The 19133-nt window shown below is 41.2% G+C and overlaps 1 protein-coding gene across 1 annotated transcript in view; it reads right to left on the bottom strand.

Annotated features, from left to right (window-relative positions):
* Positions 1-18545, bottom strand: part of TMEM192 (transmembrane protein 192) — a 38797-nt gene extending 20252 nt beyond the window's left edge. Inside the window, 4 exon segments of the mRNA XM_034771183.1 lie at positions 2167-2269; positions 9104-9238; positions 13837-14101; positions 18155-18545. Of these exon segments, the coding sequence (XP_034627074.1) occupies positions 2167-2269; positions 9104-9238; positions 13837-14101; positions 18155-18316 (665 nt within the window). The 5' untranslated portion in view covers positions 18317-18545.
* Between the last annotated feature and the right edge of the window lie 588 nt (positions 18546-19133).

The following is a 19133-nucleotide window of genomic DNA, read 5'->3' on the forward strand; positions in this document are numbered from 1 at the left end:
GGGGGAGGGAAGGGGCTTGCGCACTCCGGCGGATCAAAGCAAGTTCGATATAAAACATGGTTTCACCTATAAAACGCGGTAAGATTTTTTGGCTCCCGAGGACAGCATTATAGCGAGGTAGAGGTGTACTACATGTACTAGAGTGCAGTTCTACTCTGTAGAGTAACTTGGCACAGAAAGTGCCACATTTAAGAAGCTTCACTAGTTTGTATTCTTGTTAACCCTACAGAGCCAGCGCAGCCCTGAGAATGGAGCTGCAGTCTCTTCTTGTACATCAATAGATTTGTTTAATAGTTACAGTTCCAGGCCTGTCAGTTACACCAGTACAAATCCACTTAAGCCAACAGGGCTGCACATGTTATTGAGGGCAAAAGACAGCCTGCAGGACTTTTACTATTGGGTAAGTATGAGAAGAAAGGGAACAGCTCTTCTCAGATCCCAACTTGAATTGTCAGCCCTGCAAAGTTATTCTTAAGTAGACATTTGAGAAAGAACAAGAAAGCGTGGAATTCTCCAATATCTCTGTCCTCCTTTTACGGAACTTTTCACAGTAGACCTGCTCTTTAAACAATCAAGGGGTCAATAAGTCTCTTGCTCAGCACAGGTGGTCTTATTACAGAGTGGTGCAGAAATGTTCTCAGAATGTTTGAGACTGAGTCAAGAGGGGAGTTGCAGGGGCGGTTCTATGTATTTTGCCACCCCAAGCACAGCAGTGAGGCGGCTTTTGGCGGCATGCTTGCGGGAGATCTGCAGTTTGGGCGGCGGCAAAGCCGAAGGCGCAGGACCGACGGGACAGGCAGACCTGCCGCAGGCATGCCGCCGCCAGAGGTGGCCTGACTGCCGCCTCCACAGCGACCGGCAGGCCGCCCCCAGCGGCTTGCTGCCCTGGTGCCTGGAGCCGCCCCTGGGGAGTTGAATCAATAAGCGTTGTGATCCCTTATACATTATATTACACACACACACACAGGAGTGAGTGAGAGACACCGACCCAAATAGGCAGACATTGTGATAAGATAACACCACTGAAGACCTTCCCTACATCCTGGGTTTCTGCGCTGCTCGTTTGTGGGGAGGGGCTGCACATCAGTTTCTCCAGAAAGTGCATGGAAGTTTGAAATTGTGAACATCAAGGTTCAGAAGAGACTGACTAGCAGAATTGTTAGATCTTTCTCTCAGCACCCCACCACCAGACTGTTTCCATGCTAGTATGCCATGACCTATGGGGTATTTAGTCACAGATTTGATCTACATGTTCAGTCTAGCTTCGATGCAAGGAGGGGGAGTAGTTCCCCCACAACCAGTACCCTAATCTTTTAATACAAACATTTGAACACCTTGCAGTTGCTGAAATATATAGTAGTCAAAAAAGTACATGGGTCAGGGTGTTTGTCAGGTTAACATGAGCAGGCTGAATGACTGGTCTCTGCAAATAGGCTTATTCATGGTCTCTGCCCTCTGCCAACACACACAAAATATGCAATATATCTGTAGAATTCCTCTCCAAAAGTGGAAATATACTTCTCACCCTATACCAGCTGCCAGATGCTCCTGACCCCAGCCTAAGAGAGAAATCCCTGACCTCAAGCTGCAAAAAAAAAAAAAAACCACACTACACCCCCCCACACACCACTTCTGACCTTCTAGCAAAGAGCACCCAATTCACTTCCCTCCCAGCTATCAACCCAACTCATTCTGGGCAAGAGCTTCTTAGTTTATACTAAGACACATTTGAAATAACATCCAAGACAGCAGTATTTCTCCACAGGCTGCTTAAAACCAACTATGTTAGGAGATTAAGTGCAGCTAGTTTAATAAACACAGCTAGTTATGTTTAGCACATCATAGTAGAGATTCATATAAAATTTTTCCAATAATGGTCATATGGCCCCTATGTACCTTTTAAGGCAATGACATACCCTTTTCATGATTAAGTATTTTTGTATTTATCAAGTTACCATTGCTGAGGGGGACCATCTTGACAGTTTGATTTTTTGTCTCTATAATACAGCAGCTGAAACGCTACAGAAGCCCATTAAGGATTTTAATATCACCTTTCTATTTTTCCTTACAGCTTTAAGGTCCCACACACCATTCTGTACAGAAATTGATACTAAGTGTTTACAAAGTTACCCAGATAAACTAACTGAAGATAACAGAAGAGGTTACCTGAATCCAATCTCCGAGGTAATGCGACTGGGGTAAGCATACATCTTTTCTTCTTCAATTATATCAGGCCTTGGCCTGGCCTTGTTGAAATTGCTTATTTTCACTGAAATAAAAAGAGGTAGTTAATGCAGACAGTTTTTAATAGCATGGTCTGGCTCCTCAACTCAGAGTCCTACACAGGGTTAAAACCTGCCTCAAAGGTTACAGTAAGGGAGAACCAGGGAACCCAACAAGAGGGTCAGGTTACACGTTGCATTTCCGTTGGTCCTGCTGCTCAAAATTGCATAAGGGCATGCCTAGCGTTGTGGCGCTTGCACTAGCTGCGAGAACCCCAAGCAGCACTCTGCTTGCACTTAAGGCTGTTACCGGGCACCCTACCCCAAGAGCTGGGGAGGTGGGGAATGTTCCGGTATCTTTCAGGAAAGGTAAGATGAAACTCGCTTGCTCTCACCTGTCTGTACTGTCTTGTTCTTAATGGTGTACAAATCTGCCAAGTTCACAAAACAACTCTTTAGAGAGCAGGCTAGAAGCCATGTTGTCTGTATCATTAGTGGTCATTTTCCTTTTCTATTTTCAGCATTCCAATCTCATGTACAGCAGTATCTTGTGTGAGAGTGCTGTATAGTTATGATCAATCAGTCCTAATAACTATATTACATTTCAGAGAATCCCCATGAAAGTCCTGATATTTGTGTGGGGTTTCACTCTGTATTGTTAACGCACATTATTTAAGGACTTACTAGCTGCTCAGATTGTGTCAATTCCCGAAGAGTTATGATTGTGCGCCCTATGTGTGCATTTATAGGATACCACTTAAATGAGTCTCCATTATCATAGTCCATGCTGAATATGCTTTAGACTAAAAGCAGATTTTAGTCAGTTCTTGATGCACTTTACCTTATTCACATTGGCTGTAACAATTGTTAGAAGCTGCTATCATTTTTAAACACAGGGAAGGGTAGTGTAGTTGGGGCCAGTATGCCTCCATCTGATTTTAGAGGACCAGTTACAGGGATAACACGGTAGCTCAATCTTCATGCCTAAAATCAATACACACAGTTTGCTGACAAGACTGCCATTAATGGTGCCAGTTGGAAACTGAAAAACGTCCATAATCTATACTTCCTAACATATCCAGAAATAGTTAGGTTACAAATTCAGTCCAAGTGCAAGAACAGTCCCCCATGAGGATTAAGCATGTATAACTTGTACTAATTTTTCCATGATAGTTTAAAAGACATTTTTAATACTATTCCCCAGCAGTTCTGCAACTCAAATACTGCAGTATCATGCAAATGCATGTGAAACAGTATAATCTCTACTAATTTACAAGTATAGAGAGATCAAAATGACTTTAAACATTCAGCTTTAAAAACTAAGCTAATAATTGTAACAGACCTTTTTGAAAATAATACCCCTTGAAAGTGAACTGAGCCCCAGTATCTGATCCTTTCTGGGCTATCCAGGTTAGTGTGGACTCAGACCTTGGTTAAGCTAGAGATGTATCACACAGTATATCTGGTTAGAGAACAGACATTAAAATAAGAGTTTGGATGACCTACTTTATGTAATGGTCCATTCTCTTCTATTCCAGCCTCTCTAGCGAGGAAAGGATGTTTTCCTAGGCCACCTGCTATACAGAAGCAAGTTGTCTGACTGATCATAGGAATAACTAATGCTGAAGTGTCTCAGCAAGTTGTAAAGTCATCAAACCAGACTGTCCCTCAGTGGTCTGCTTCCACCTCAAACTTTATCTGAGAAGGGTCATTCAAGTGTGTGAATGAAGTTTAAGCCTATTGTAAGTTCACAGGCACTGAGGAAGGAAAAATAAGTCCTTCAAATAGTCATCTTCATTATATTTAAATTGGGGGACAGAACAATATGGAATTGAGAGGAAAGCATAGAATTTGTCATGCCTGTTACATATACACTGGATACATAGAAGGCTTTGATCTGATCCCCCACATATGGTCCAATCTTGCAAGGTGCCAAGCACCCTCAATCCTCTTTGAAATCAATGGGAGATGGGGATGTGTAGATCTTAGCACGATTACAGTCTGAGCAGAGGTAGACCATTAGGAAAATATATTGTTTACAGGCCAGATACCCTAACATTACTCCACAAGCAGCCCTATTGAAGTAACTGGGACTACCTGTGAGGAAGGTTATCACAATCTGGATCTATGAAAATGAATCAAGCTACTTTGGCACCTAACTATGTGGAAGAAATTGTCCTTTACCAGTCAAGAATGCTGTAGGGTTTATTAAAAGGTCACTTTGCTAGAACAAGACAAGACCCTCAAGAGATTAGCCATATCAGGCTAGGAGGTTATCACATCTATCACAGTATTATACAGAGAAAACCAGCTTAAGGAGATACCAGGAATTTCCAACATGACTTGTCCATGACAATATTAATCTTTTTAATTTGGCAGTATTATAAGTGCAGAGTTTAAAGAATTACATCTCTGCTGACAATAGAGACAAGTCATAAGGTGCCTCCCATTGCTGCCAAGAGCAGAGAATAGCCAAGAAGAGTTCATTTTAGTTGAATATAGATTTGAAGTTTCCTCTCACCCCCCCCACCAACTCAGGAGGATCAGATATCAAGTCTCACATATATGTCACTACGTTTTACATCAGCTCTGTATTGACAGTAAGTTGCCACCATTTCATTCAATGACCTAATTAAGGACTGAAATTAGCATAAAACTGCAGACAAGTAAGTAGCTATTTTGGTTAGGGGAAGTGATTTTTCCTGCCAGTGCAGTTGAAGTGGTACAGCTTATGTGTTTAGACAAAGCCTTGGTGGACAGGTTCCCCCATTGCAACTAGTACTTATTAGCATCCTTCAAGATGAGTCACCAATCAGCAGCTAAGGAATTAATGGCACTGGATACAAAGTTGGTCACACCCTCCAGGAGGTGGTTCCTCCAGAAGAAGAGGGAGGCATACTGACAGGGGAGAAGGGAAAGCTGGCTTTCAGTGCCCATGATGTACCTGGGTTGTAGAAAGAGGATTTACAGTATCTTGTCAGTGTCACAGGGGAACAAGGAGCGCTTCATGTAGGCAAATTTGATTTGGCCTATGGTATTAGGCATTAAAATAGTATTACAGCCCAGTTTGTTCTGCTTGGACATGAAATTACATCACAATTCCTTGTATACAGAAGAGTAGACTGCCTAGAAGCAGGTTTAAAGATTCATTGCAGGAAGACAAATTGGTCTGGGACACTGCAAGCCTCTGAACAGACATTCAACAGTGCAGCAAGTAGTATGTAGGGTAGGGTAGAGTAACCAGAAGCTTCTAATGCCTGTATTTAGGAAGTGTTTTAAAAGAGGATTTAATATTGGTGTGAAAGAAATGAGCTTTCAGAATTTGGACTCCAGAGTAATTCATTCAATGCTAGCCTGCTTTTATAGAGTTCTTTACATTACACTGTATCCCATAAATCAAGAACATCTCAATCCAAGAGATTCTCTGCTATTGGGGATTACTATGTAGCATATGATAGTCAATACTGATTCCATATCAATTGTCTCCCATGGCAGCAAGAGTGGCGGTCAACTAGGAATACAAAGCTACTCGTTCCTTAACAAGCTTGTGCCAGAACAACATGTTTAACCAATAGCAAAAAGTGGGATATCACAGACTTCAAGTACCTATGTAAAACCTGTTTTAGCAGGTGTGTGTGGGGGGGTCAGGGCAGAGGGCTGGGGGTGTGGGCTGGGGTTGTGGGGTGCTCACAGCAGGGGGCTGGAAGGGATGTCCCTATTCAACCACCCCCCTTCCCCAAGGCCCTGCCTCCACTTCTTCTCTACCTCTGCCAGGAGCAGCGAGCAGGCTGACTCTACTCCTCCCCGACCCCTCCCTTGCAAGGGCAATCAGCTGATCGGCCAGCAGGGAGGGATGGACCGAGAGGAGAAGGGGCAGGAACCCAGCACACTGCGGGAAGAGGCAGGGGAGCCAGCAGGACCAAGCTTCTGCCCCCTGCCCCTTTCTCCACCCTCCGCCCCCCCACCAGGGGACAGAGAACAGTGGGCCGGGCAGGATTTTTAACAGCATGCTGCTGCCTGCCTGAGTTGGCAGGCAGCAATGGGCCATTAAAAAATCAGCTTGCGTGCCATCTTTGGCACGTGTGCCATAGGTTGCCGACCCCTGGTTTAGAGAATGAAGCTCAGCTTCCAACAGTAGTATGGAGACCAGCTTTTTCTTGGTTGTTTATCCAGTTGGAATAGGACAACAGATCAAGGCTGAGAAAGAAATATCCAATTCTTTGCTCTTTGAATATCAGTGTGTGCAAGGGAAGCAAAGGAATACTTTGTTTAGAATGTAACGTTTGCAGTAAAAAACCCTTAGGTCTATCAAGCAGTTTGAAGAAGTTTGAGGAATGTGACAGTTCAGAAGACAGTTAGGAAAAACAAGTGCTATTGTGGAAAGCCCAAATCAAAAGACTGGAGGCAACCACCATGAGAACAGGACCTGTGAGGTGTTTTCATCACCTTCCCTTCCCCCATACCCAGGATGAAAGATGCAAGTTGGGTAATGGAGGGGGGGAACAATGGCATCCCACTGGGTTATTCTGCTTGTGGTAGAAATCTTATTGCTAGTGCGCACCATCTGTGCTATAGTTTTCAAGGCAGTGAATTATGGCTGTTTCTGTCATGCAAGTCTTTGTAACTATGTTCCAGCTTTTTTTGGGGGGGCGGGGGGGTGGAGGAGGTGTTAAGCTAAATCAACTCACTATTTTCCATTAGGATATTGGATTTACTTTAATGTGCTTAAATGGAGAAAACTATTTCAACAATATCCACTTATTAAAAGTAGATATCCAGAATGGAAAATATACTGACTACAGCAGAATAACTATTCTGCTATAAGAGTGATTTTATTTTGGAGTAATTACTCTACTTCCAAAGTCTACTACATTTGCTCCAGACTAGAGCGTTCACCTGAGGAAGTTATACCAGCATAGCTATACAGGAATACTTTGCTGCAGCTATGTTGGTCAAATTTCCCATATAAACAAACCTGGTGTCAGAGCCTCTATTATAGCCAAGGGAGGTAGATTGGTACATTTGAGACTGTAGTCTCAATACTATTACAAACACAAGTTAAAAGAGAATAGTAAGTCAGATCTTGAAACCGTGTATTCAAAACTTTTCTAGAATTTGGTAGTGTACTATTACACTGGGAATAACTACACTCGGCAACTTTATAGCAAGTCACTAACTAGGCTTTTCTCTAGTCATGAAGTTTCTCCTAGAGTAGTTTTAAGTTGAGATACCTTATGGGTCAGTTACTGACAAACACTAGCTATTAGGAAGTTGCTTTGGCATTCAGCATTGTCCCATGAGAATCAGCAGCATAATGTTACAGCAGCTGTTTCCTCTCCCCTCCCTGAAACTACTCTGTTCCCCTTTTCAACTCAACCTCTTCTCATCCCTGCCCTTCTTTTGTCAACACCACACTTCTAGTTTTGCAATTGGTTTCCTTTCTAACTACTGGGAGGAGATCCAGAACTTGAATTCCACTACCACAGTAGTTTTGCTGAGCTACTAGCAACCACCTGTTACTTCATTCAGCATTCATTTTGTTGTGTAGGAGACACTGGTGCAGCTCAATTCCTGCTGAAGTCAATTGGTTTGTCTCACTTCACACTAAGCTGTGTACACCAGCCCATTAGGAAGTAAGTACAGTTGATGAAAGCCTACTAGGTTTTTAAATTAAAAAAAAAAATTACTCCAATTTAAAAAAAATTGTGTAAAGAAAATGAAGATTCCCAGGAGTTAAAGGACAATGATGTTTACACGGTGTTCAAGATATAAAAATAGATACCACTTTGTAGTATTTGTCTGTATTTCACTGTAGCAATAAAGAATCCACATGCAACAGCTCAAGAGAGGACATTTAAACCAAGTGCATAATCTTATTTAAGAGCATGAGACCTAATTTCTGCTTTTAAAAAAATCAAACACTAGTTTATCTGGATTTGTTGTGTTTAACACCTTTTGTTTTCCTTAATAGTGGTAGCCAGGAGTAGAAGTTTATTTCATGTTGTCTCGGTCACCCCTATGATCTTTTAGCCTGGCAAACAAGCAATCTGGCCAACTAAATTTGAGTTTTATTGTGATGGTTTAATAGAACGAGCCAAGACAGAAACCAACAAAACATGGCCCTGGAAGATTAGGCCAAACCCATCAGGCCAGTAATACTATATAGTATTTTACATTAAATTATTTTGTACTAGCTGTTAGTGTTATAGTGAACATGGGCTAGAGATATATATTGCTTCATATATGTAAGTAGGGACTCCAAGAGTCTGAGTGTCACTTTACAAACTACTATCCTTCAACAAATACTACAGGAGATAAGATTGGGAGAAGAGGTAGAGAAGAGGAACTGGAAGGACATTGCAAGTTTGAAGATTGAGACATGCCATATACCAGCTTAAATGTTTAAGTTCCACATGCCAAAGGAAAGTGGTTTTGACTAGACAAGAAAAATATTACTTCTCTTCAAGTCACAGTATAAAAAACACACACACACACACACAGCATATCTGTGCGTTTGACAAAACCATCATGAAAGCACACTAGCAATTTGTGCTAGACAATTATTTCTATTTTAACTACTTCAGTTTCACTACATCACTAACTTCATGGAAAAGTGCCTTAAACTCTAACAACTAGCCTAGTTTTTATTTGGCAACATTTAGAGTTCAAGCCATGACAATAACTTTCCAGTTTGTTTTAAACAAGAACATCTGATTGTCCGTAATGGGTACATATACTGAGAAGCCAGTTTTACAGTCATAGCTGCAAACAAGTCTTCTGGTGCCAAAAGTTATTGTACTACACTAAGAGATCAGAGAAAGAGAGAGTTTAGTACCTATTGTAAGGTGGTCACGCAACAAGGCAATAATTGCAGTTTTTACCTGTGTAAACGACTATGCACGTCAAAGAACAAATCAGCTCCAGACACAAGACTCCAAGGATAAGGTAGAGATACTTTTTACTGTAGTTAGGAAATGAATGCTGAGCTGACAGTATCAGAAGCAGGGCTGCATTTCCTTAAAAGAACAAAAAAAACAAAACACCACAGACATGACATTTAAGTGTTTTAGTCTAGTGAATAACCAAAAATGACTCCAAAAAAACCTCCCTCCGATATCTACATCCCAATGGACCCTTGTTTGTTAGGCTAGATGGATTATAGCTATGAAATGGAAAAACTTAACTGATGTAAAAAGCAACAGAGAGTCCTGGGGCACCTTTAAGATTAACAGATGTATTGGAGCATAAGCTTTCATGGGTGAATACCCACTTCGTCAGATGCATGTTAGTCTTAAAGGTGCCCCAGGACTCTGTTGCTTTTTACAGATCCAGACTAACACGGCTATCCCTCTAATACATAACTGATGTGTGATTTAAATTGCATAAGAGTGAGAAAGCTATTCGTAATTACAGTTATTTGTGAAACTGTTAAGTTAGAAATCCTACAGGACCAGAATGCTTCATTCTATAGTTCTTGAAGCCTTCAAGCGAATGCACAAAAAATTCAGTGACAGCTAACATATACAATGAATCAGTAATGTTGTCATTGTTTGACAAGAATGTTAGACCTATTGTCTAATATTTGACCTTTCAGTACATCAATCTCGTTCTACATATCCAATATAGAACTCCAATTATGGGTCTGTCTTGTACTACAAAACACATCATTTCAGTTTAACTTTGAGAAGAGGAGTTGCAAATATTTAAGGGAATTTAGTTCTTAGGTAAGTATGTGCACATTTTTATACATACAGATCAGAAGTTTTAAATACATGTATTATAGCTGAGTGAGTACAACTGTACATATTAGAGCCCATTATCTAAATATGATGATTTTTACTTGAGTGATGCTTGAAGTTATTTCCCAAATCTAGTCTACCAAGGCACTAGCTTCATTTAATTTAAATCCTTCTTATTTATATAAAGTGCAACAGCTCCAACAGGAGAAATTGTGAGACCTACCCCAAAATATCCAGTAGCCCAGTGGCTAGGCTACTCACCTAGGACGAGGGATACCAAGATCAAATCCCTGTTCCAAAACCAGGCAGAAGAGACATTTGAATTCCCATTCCCCTCCCATGTGTCAATCTCCGTCCCCATGCACTTCTTGTGTCAGATATAAAATAGAAACTAAGTTATTCAGAGTAGGGACCATGTCCTTCTTTTGTGCTGTAGAGTTCTTACAACATTCTAGGGAACATAGAGCTGTGAAGAACTTTCAGCTGTGAGGTAGGTGTAGGTGTAGAACTCATTTACTACTTTGAAGCAGAGCATGAACAGTATACTATGTATTTAAGGAAATCATCGGCAAACACTTGGAAGGTGGTAAGGTGATAGGGAATAGCCAGCATGGATTTGTAAAGAACAAATTATGTCAAACCAATCTGATCGCTTTCTTTCATAGGATAATGAGTCTTGTGGATAAGGGAGAAGCGGTGGATGTGGTATACCTAGACTTTAGTAAGGCATTTGATATGGTCTTGCATGATATTTTAAATCAATAAACTAGGCAAATACAACTTAGATGGGGCTACTATAAGGTGAGTGCATAACTGGCTGGATAACCATACTCAGAGTAGTTATTAATGATTCCCAATCCTGCTAGAAAGGTATAACAAGTGGGGTTCCGCAGGGGTCTGTTTTGGGACTGGCTCTGTTCAATATCTTCATCAACGACTTAGAGATTGGCATAGAAAGTACACTTAAGTTTGTGGATGATACCAACTGCTTTGGAGGATAGGGTCATAATTCAAAATGATCTGGACAAATTGGAGAAATGGTCTGAGGTAAACAGGATGAAGTTTGACAGACAAATGCAAAGTGCTCCACTGAGGAAGGAACAATCAGTTTCACACATACAGAATGGGAAGAGTGTCTAGGAAGGAGTACGGCAGAAAGGGATCAAGGGGTTATAGTGGACCACAAGCTAAATATGAGTCAGTAGTGTGATGCTGTTGCCAAAAAAAAAAAAAAAAAAAAAAAAAAAAAAAAAGCGCAAACGTGATTCTGGGATGCATTAACAAGTGTGTTGTGAGCAAGACCCGAGAAGTCATTCTTCCACTCTACTCTGGTTAGGCCGCAACTGGAGTATTGTGTCCAGTTCTGGGCACTACATTTCAAGAAAGATGTGGAGAAATTGGAGAGGGTCCAGAGAAGAGCAACAAGAATGATTAAAACATGATGAGAACATGACCTATGAAGGAAGGCTGAAAGAATTGGGTTTGTTTACTTTGGAAAAGAGAAGACTGAGAGGGTACATGATAGCAGTTTTCAGGTACCTAAAAGGGTGTCATAAGGAGGAGGGAGAAAACTTGTTCACCTTAGCCTCTAAGGATAGAACAAGAAGCAATGGGCTTAAACCGCAGCAAGGGAGGTTTAGGATGGACATTAGGAAAGAGTTCCTAACTATCAGGGTGGTTAAACACTGGAATAAATTGCCTAGGGAGGTTGTGGAATCTCCATCTCTGGAGATATTTAAGAGCAGGGCCGGCTCTAACTCTTTTGCTGCCCCAAGCAGCAAAAAAGAAGTGCCGCCCCATGAACACCCCCCCCCCCCCCCCCCCCCCCCCCTGGAGCCCGCCCCCCCGAGCGCCGCTGGACTCCCCACCCCCACCCCCGAGCGCCGCACCCCGCACCGCTGGAACCCCCCCCCTGCCCCCCGAGCATCAAGCCCCGAGCCCCGCGCCGCCCTCCTGTGCCACCGGAGCCCACCCCCACCGGAACCCCAGCGCCGTGCCCACGCCGCTGGAGCGCCCCCCTGCGGAATGCCACGCCACACCGCGCTCCCCCCGCCGCCCCTTACCAGGTGCCGCCCCAAGCATGTGCTTGGGTGCCTGGTGCCGGCCCTGTTTAAGAGTAGGTTAGATAAATGTCTATCAGGGATGGTCTAGACAGTATTTGGTCCTGCCATGTGGGCAGGGGACTGGCCTCTATGACCTCTTGAGGTCCCTTCCAGTCCTAGAATCTATGAATCTATGTTGGATGATTGAACTGTCAAAGCCAAATTGCCACTTTATGACATGTGACGTTACATTTAATTTCCACCTTCACTTCTCAGTAGTGTTTGAGGGAAGTTGACCTTCATCCCCAACAAGGAAGTTTGGCTTGAATGTTTACACACTCGGAATTTTAACCATTACATATACTAGAAGCCCTAAGCTTGCAAAAGGAACATTAAACTAACATAAGGAAATTAGTACATCAAAGTGCAAGACCACATATGTGTTATCAAGATAACAGAAGTTTTCATTTCAGCTATTTGAAGCACACTATGTAGTCAGCTTAGGTTTTATTCTCCACAATCAGCGCCTTTCTATAAAAAAGGACCCCCTATTCAAAAATGAGCCATGACCATATGATTTTAGGCAAGAATTAATTTCAGTTTCTGGAAACAGCTGGACAGCTGTTGCTAGTTAAACACCTTATATGCTTGCCGCCACTAGGAAGAAAAAGTAAAACTAAAGAACATACAGAGTTAAAATGCTGCCAAGAATCCTCTTTGCCCCAGGGAAAGTAGGGATGAAGTAGCATTCAAACATGAATCCTGCTGCAAATTAAGGAGTTTTATTTTGCTTGAAACTTCAGCAACATGCAACCTAGGCCTGGGCTACACTAAAAAAAGCAGGTCAACCTAACTGTATCACTCAGGGCTGTGAAAAACCATCATGCCTTGTGTGCCACAGTAGGTCAACCTAACCCCAGTTATACATGGCTAGATTGATGGAAGAGTTCTTCCATCGACTTAGTTACCACTTCGGTGGAAGGGGTTTCCTTCATTATCTCTAATATAGGAAGCATCTATGCTACAGCAGCACACCAGCAGTGCTGTAGCTGTGCCGCTATAGGGTACATATGTCCTAAGACATATTAGAAGTTGGAGTATGTGGAAAATGGTAAAGGGGGATGAGACCTCTTCAGACTTTTCTTCCATTTTGCAGTTATGGAATGCACCCCTTGGAAACACTCTCCACACATGCACATGATCTCTCCATACATGGAAATGAGGAAGTCTGTGCTGTTTCATAATGATACAGAGTAGACCACATAATTGTTCTCCACCCCAGCCCTTTTTGTAAAATGGGGCATGTTACATGACTGCTTTTCTCCAACCTGAACACCCTTTGCTCTTAAGTTCTGGAGTTTGACTGCAGAGTCAAGATCAAAAGCCTGCACACTGATTAAGTAGTGCAGATTCTTATTACTATATGAAGCCTACAATGGCTTCAGAAAAGTAAAAAGTTAGACAAGAGCATTCCTGGGGCCCTATGGATGCATGCAAGTCAGCATTTAAACAGCCAACAGTCCATTAGAAACAGGGAAAAATTACTAGCAGCCAAATGCAGCGCAGGTTCGCTCTAAGGACATTTTGGCTACCACATTTAGTTGATGGGACAAGACACCCAGTCAAAGGCTATTATTTCTGAATCTATTTCAACTCAGGTGCATTCTGGCCAGTGATAAAAACAGAGTAGGGAGGTTTGTATTTAACTATTAAGCACAGTACGCACAAACTAGTATGTTATGAGTTCCTAAAGAGTAGATGAAGTAGTTCAGTTCACAATATTTGTTGATACAGAATCCATAAAAGAGAAAAATTCAAATCGGTTTATCTCACCTATAGAATGTATAAGGAGCGGCAGCCTTTTAAGATGTCTTGTTGATCGGTAGATCAGGAGGTATCCTCTGCATCTGACTTTACCGTGATGATGCTGAACATATTGTTCAAAGACAACATGCAGAATCCACAGAATTACCTTCGCAATGATTATGACACTTTGCACCTTAAGTGGGTTGGTGTAGTTTCCAGGGCATTCATCCTCATTTGGGTTTACATAAGAACAATATATACCTGCTAAAAATACTAAGACAACAAAAGCAACCTGTGAAAGAAGGGAAAGAGAAGAAAACCTGAAGGTTAATAGTTCAAATATAAGCAATATTACCAAAATTTAACTACTATACCTTATTTTCTGGATTGGTTCAAATGGAAGGGAGTGGGGGGAGAGAAAAAAAATCCCTAGAATCCTTAATGCAGTTTTCTAGAAGATACTTCATCCTTGTACAATAAGTACATCATGCTGCTTCTTCCTGAATACAGAACTGAAATATTTGTTCTGCCTTTTTTGCATCATTATTAATTTTACCACCTCCATCTACCCATGGAGGAATAACATTGCTAGGATTTTTTTTTGTTCCTAATATACAGTACTAAGACTACTTGTCGTCCTCAGCTTTACCAGCTATGGATTTTTCCCATGTCTTTAGCTTCCCTTATTTTATACATTTAATGATTTCTAATTTATGTCAATTGCCATCTATTTCTCTTTAGATGTGCTATATTCCTTTTGTAATTTATAATCGCTGCCTTCACTGTACCAAGATGTGCTTTTAGCCAAAGCTGTCCTCTTTGTGAAGCTGTGGCTTTTTGGCCACCTAATAAACTCAAAGGACTCTCCCATTTTTCTAATTTTTCCTCCCAATCAGCATTGCTCATAATTTTCCTCAGCTTTGGGAAACTAGCCCTTTTGGAACACCAAGTATACATTCCTGTTTGGGACTGTCCTCTGGTTGCCCATATTGAATGTAATCTGGTCATGACAGCTGATCTGTAGGTAACCACCAACTTCCAGTCCTTTTATTAGTGCCATTTTTAAAAAAGCAAAAAGCAACTTAGTGGCCCAAGGCCTTGAGTGGCTGAAGAATCAGATAAGAGGACACAGCTTTTTAGTCAAGGGTATTAAGTCAAACATCCTTCCTTGTAGTGTCTACAAGATGTTTTTTGCAGACTAAGTTGGTGACTCAGGCTTTTTCACAAAGCTGAAGAGGATAGGTATAGTGGCTTAAAAAAAAAAAAAAGTTGTTAAAGGAGGCATTTAAGCCTTGTTTAAGTTATTATTCTACTGCCTTATCCTCTCATGGGATTGTCACAGTCAACAGTAAACTAGTTGTAGCAGAAGGGACCACAATCCCGTAAGAGTGCTCAAATCCAATTATCCTGCGAGATAACATGGTGGTTTGTTTTTAGTTTATACTGTGTATACCAAGTACTTACAAAATTAGTCTACACAATTAAAAACCCAAAAGAGTGACAGATTTTGATTCTAAGCCTCCCTGATCTACTAAAATCTTAAATAAGAGCATTTTAAATTCTGAGGAGACCAAACACACACAACTGGACTCCAAGCTCTCCAAACCTTTATCCACAAGTACTTATAATAGTAAGCTGCCATTTAATAGTAGGTCCACTTCAGAGTGATCTTAAGTTTGTAGGGAAGAAAGTAAATGCCTTACATTCCCTCCCCTCCTCCCCCCATGACTTAGATCTTCCATATATCAAACTAACAGTAGTGTATATCCTGTTACAATAATACTCACAGTATAAGCCCATGCATTCTAGATAGAGAACTAATAGGACCGAGTTCTGCACATTTTTGACATTTAAAAGCATGTGGATTTAACATGTAGTTTAGTCTTCCTCCTCACCAAAAAACTCAGTTAAGGATTCCCATTTTTAAGAGATGGTGCCAAAAGTTAATTTAAGTTTACAATCCAAGTGATTTCAGTTTAGAAATCATGAGGTAGAGATAATAGCTAGCTATTTTTGTCTGGGATATTTAATTAAGTGTCCAATAACTACATCTCTACTACCTTAATCCAGGTAATTAATTCTGGACAAGAACAATACTTTTTTATACAACACTTGAACTGGATCCACTCATTAAAAGAACCCCTTGTAATGGAGATCAGCCAGAAATTGTTTATGTCTGAAGAGTGGATAGGACTTCTCACCCTGCATCTGTTTGAGAAAGTTAGTTATGCCACTAAACTACCATTATAATAATTACCTACACTCATAGCTCTTCATCCTTCCATTTCCAAATTCATCCTTGCACTTCAGAATACTAAAAAAGTTTCCGTTCCATTTTACAGATTTAAAAAAAGCACATAGAAAGATTATGCGATTTGCCCAAGGTCTCACAGCCTGTCAGTGACAAAGCTGTGAATAAAATTGAGATTTTCCATCTCCCAGCCCAGTGTCTTGTCCACTGGACAGGTAATTTAGAATACCACTGTCATTTTTATTTTGTCTAGTTACTTAAGCGGTATTTTTAATACCTTTGCTGTTTCTCAGGTATTCCAACATGGAACTATAGGTATGTATATTTTAAATTACCAGGATTAGGATGGAAACTGAGCAAATATTATGCAGTGTGTACATCCTCAGAACTGACTGGAGAGGGAAGGATGGCCTAACGTTTATGGTGATGAGACTTGGGAAATCTGGGTTTGATTCCCTACTGTGCCACAAACCTCCTGTGTGAGCTTTGCAAAGTCACTTAGTCTCTCTGTGGCTCAGTCCCCCATCTGTGAGAAGGTGATAATAGCACTTCCCTATCAAGGACAATTTTTAATGCATTTGTCAAGTGCTTGGATAATATGGTAATGGAGTGAAATAGATAGATCAATATTCCAGAAGGTCAACCAATCAATTTGATATACTCAGTGAAGGTTCAGTTTTGAGGTAAGGGAAAGTTAAATGTTTATGAATGCATAGGTGAGAATGGAGCTGGAGTCTCTGAAAAGCAAAAAGAAGGTTGCAAAGGGAGTAAGTCTGAGGTTTTAAGCATGCAAATTTGTGAAAATTGATTTCAAGAGGACTTTGAGTTTGACAGGAGGTAAAGCATTCTGGACATCTGGTTTGGAGTCCTTCAGACAACCAGGTGATTGAGTGTTCCTTCCTTTTCCCTCCCCCCCGCCCCCAGTCTTTTCTGCACCCCAAACTTAGCAGCTTAAGAGCTACATGTACAAGTTATTGGGGAATGAATGTTCCCTATTCCCTCCTGCCTCGACGATATGATCTTTAAGACACTCATTTGGTTGCCACCATTTTCCCCAAAACCCTTGCCATCCTTGGTAGGCTCCTGCCATTCTCCCCCAAGCTTGAGAAGACCCCTCTGTCCCAAGTGATGAGTATCTGGGTGGTGTGAAAAAGGGATGGTGAGAAAAATTCAGATGGAGCTGTGCTTGAGAATACAAGCTAAAGCTTGTCAGAGAGAAGCCGTATTTTAATGTTTTTAGTTACCAACATACAGGGAGTTTAGGGCTTGTCTACATAAGGAAGTTACACCAACTACATTGATTTCTAAATTGACTTTATGCACTCTTAAATTGGTTTAAGAGTCTCCACACAAAGGGGTTGCTCAAATCTAGTGAAGTCCATTTTAGGAAACTGGTTTAGTTGATATGTAGACTGAGCCTTTAAAACAAACAAAAAAGGGAAGGAGTGCTGAAGATGTGACATTAATGCATTGTCCACATTAGATCTACCCAAATTCTGTTAAACGGACTGATGTAGTTACATCAGTCCAAGTTTCCTTACATATGAGGCCCAAGACTTTTTTTCCTAACCTGAGCAGCTGGAAGGTGGGCTAGGACAACAACTCAGGAATCTTTATCAGGCACTAGAAGTAGTGAGTACAGACAAGGCTAAATTTACTAGAACTAACTAAGAAGCAAGTCAAAAATTTAGATTTGATTAGTGTTTAATATGAAATATTACTAAATCTTTTAAATCAATTCTACAAAAGTTTAAGTACAGGAATGTTTTCTTGGTCCTGAGGCAACATCCTAATTTAAAATGTCATTTTGTAGCACTGACATGATCCAAAACACTCAACCTAAATGACTTCCTATCTGACTAGATTAAAGATTACTTGCCATATCCATGAGAGTGAGAAGCTTGTAGTGTTGGGATGGAATTTTTAAAATACAAGGTAAGAGGAGTATGCAACACAAGTTGCTTCTGTCCAACCCCACAATCCCGGCTTTAGATCCAATACATCACAGTTGGAGAACCAGAATTTCCCATTATCTCCTCCTACCCAAGTTAATAATAATAAAAAAAAAATCTGATGATTCTTCCCCAAACTTACATGTATAAGCAACAGAAAATTGGCAACCAAGACTGTAGGAATAGCATGGAATCTCGGTCTCAATTGGGAATGCAACGTATGAGGTGGAAGAAGTGGTGCATCGAGTAGAGGATCATCTTCTGTGCTCTGCGTTATCTCCAAGGAACCCTGAAATTTAATCATGAGTTTCAGATTAATTTTCCCACATTACTCTTTCAATGGGTGTTTCCAAGGCAGGCCATCTTCTTGTACCACAAAATTTCGAGCAGCTTTAACTTTCTGGGAGAACATTGAATTAAGTAATTTAACAAACTAATCATTAGGTCATTAAGCACTGACATGGCAGATATGCTATTTGGCCAGTTCTAGAATGGCTGTATTGCTATTGAGGGCCTTTAGTCTTCAAAATACTTTTCAAATATTTGAGTGTAATTGAGACTTCTGACACCTCCACATTCAAGAAGAAGCGGAACACCTCTTCAACCACGCTGAAATCTCAACCAAGGAAAAGACCACCACCACAAGAGATCCCTGAGCTGGAAGCAGTAAAGTTAATAGTGAAAAGCGAAGTAGCCTGCTGCCATATACTAAGCTGGTCTACTTTGGATGAGGTTAGAATTTGTATTTTAGCATGCTTATCCTATAATAAGTTAATAGAATGTCATGCCTTGTCCACACTAGAAGTCTGTCATGTTAAGTATTATCTAGTCCCTCTAGATTAGAACGGTAAAACATTGCATCCACATGTAATACTCCAGATGGGGCACGCTTGAAAATGTCACAGATCTGCTCCCCCTGCCGGCCACCAGACAGACAGCTGTGAGCGGAATCCCACTTCTGGATCCCTGCATCTTTTAAGCTTCTAGATTTCTGCGGGCTGCAGCACTGCTTCCTCCCTGGGTCTCTGGCACATTTCCTAGACACCACTCTTCATCTGTTACCCCTTCATGGAAGTGATGCCCCTCAGCATTGGCCCCCAGATAAAGCACTGAACCCCCTC

This window comes from Trachemys scripta, chromosome 5 (assembly GCF_013100865.1).
Source record: "Trachemys scripta elegans isolate TJP31775 chromosome 5, CAS_Tse_1.0, whole genome shotgun sequence".
Classification (NCBI taxonomy): Eukaryota; Metazoa; Chordata; order Testudines; family Emydidae; genus Trachemys; species Trachemys scripta.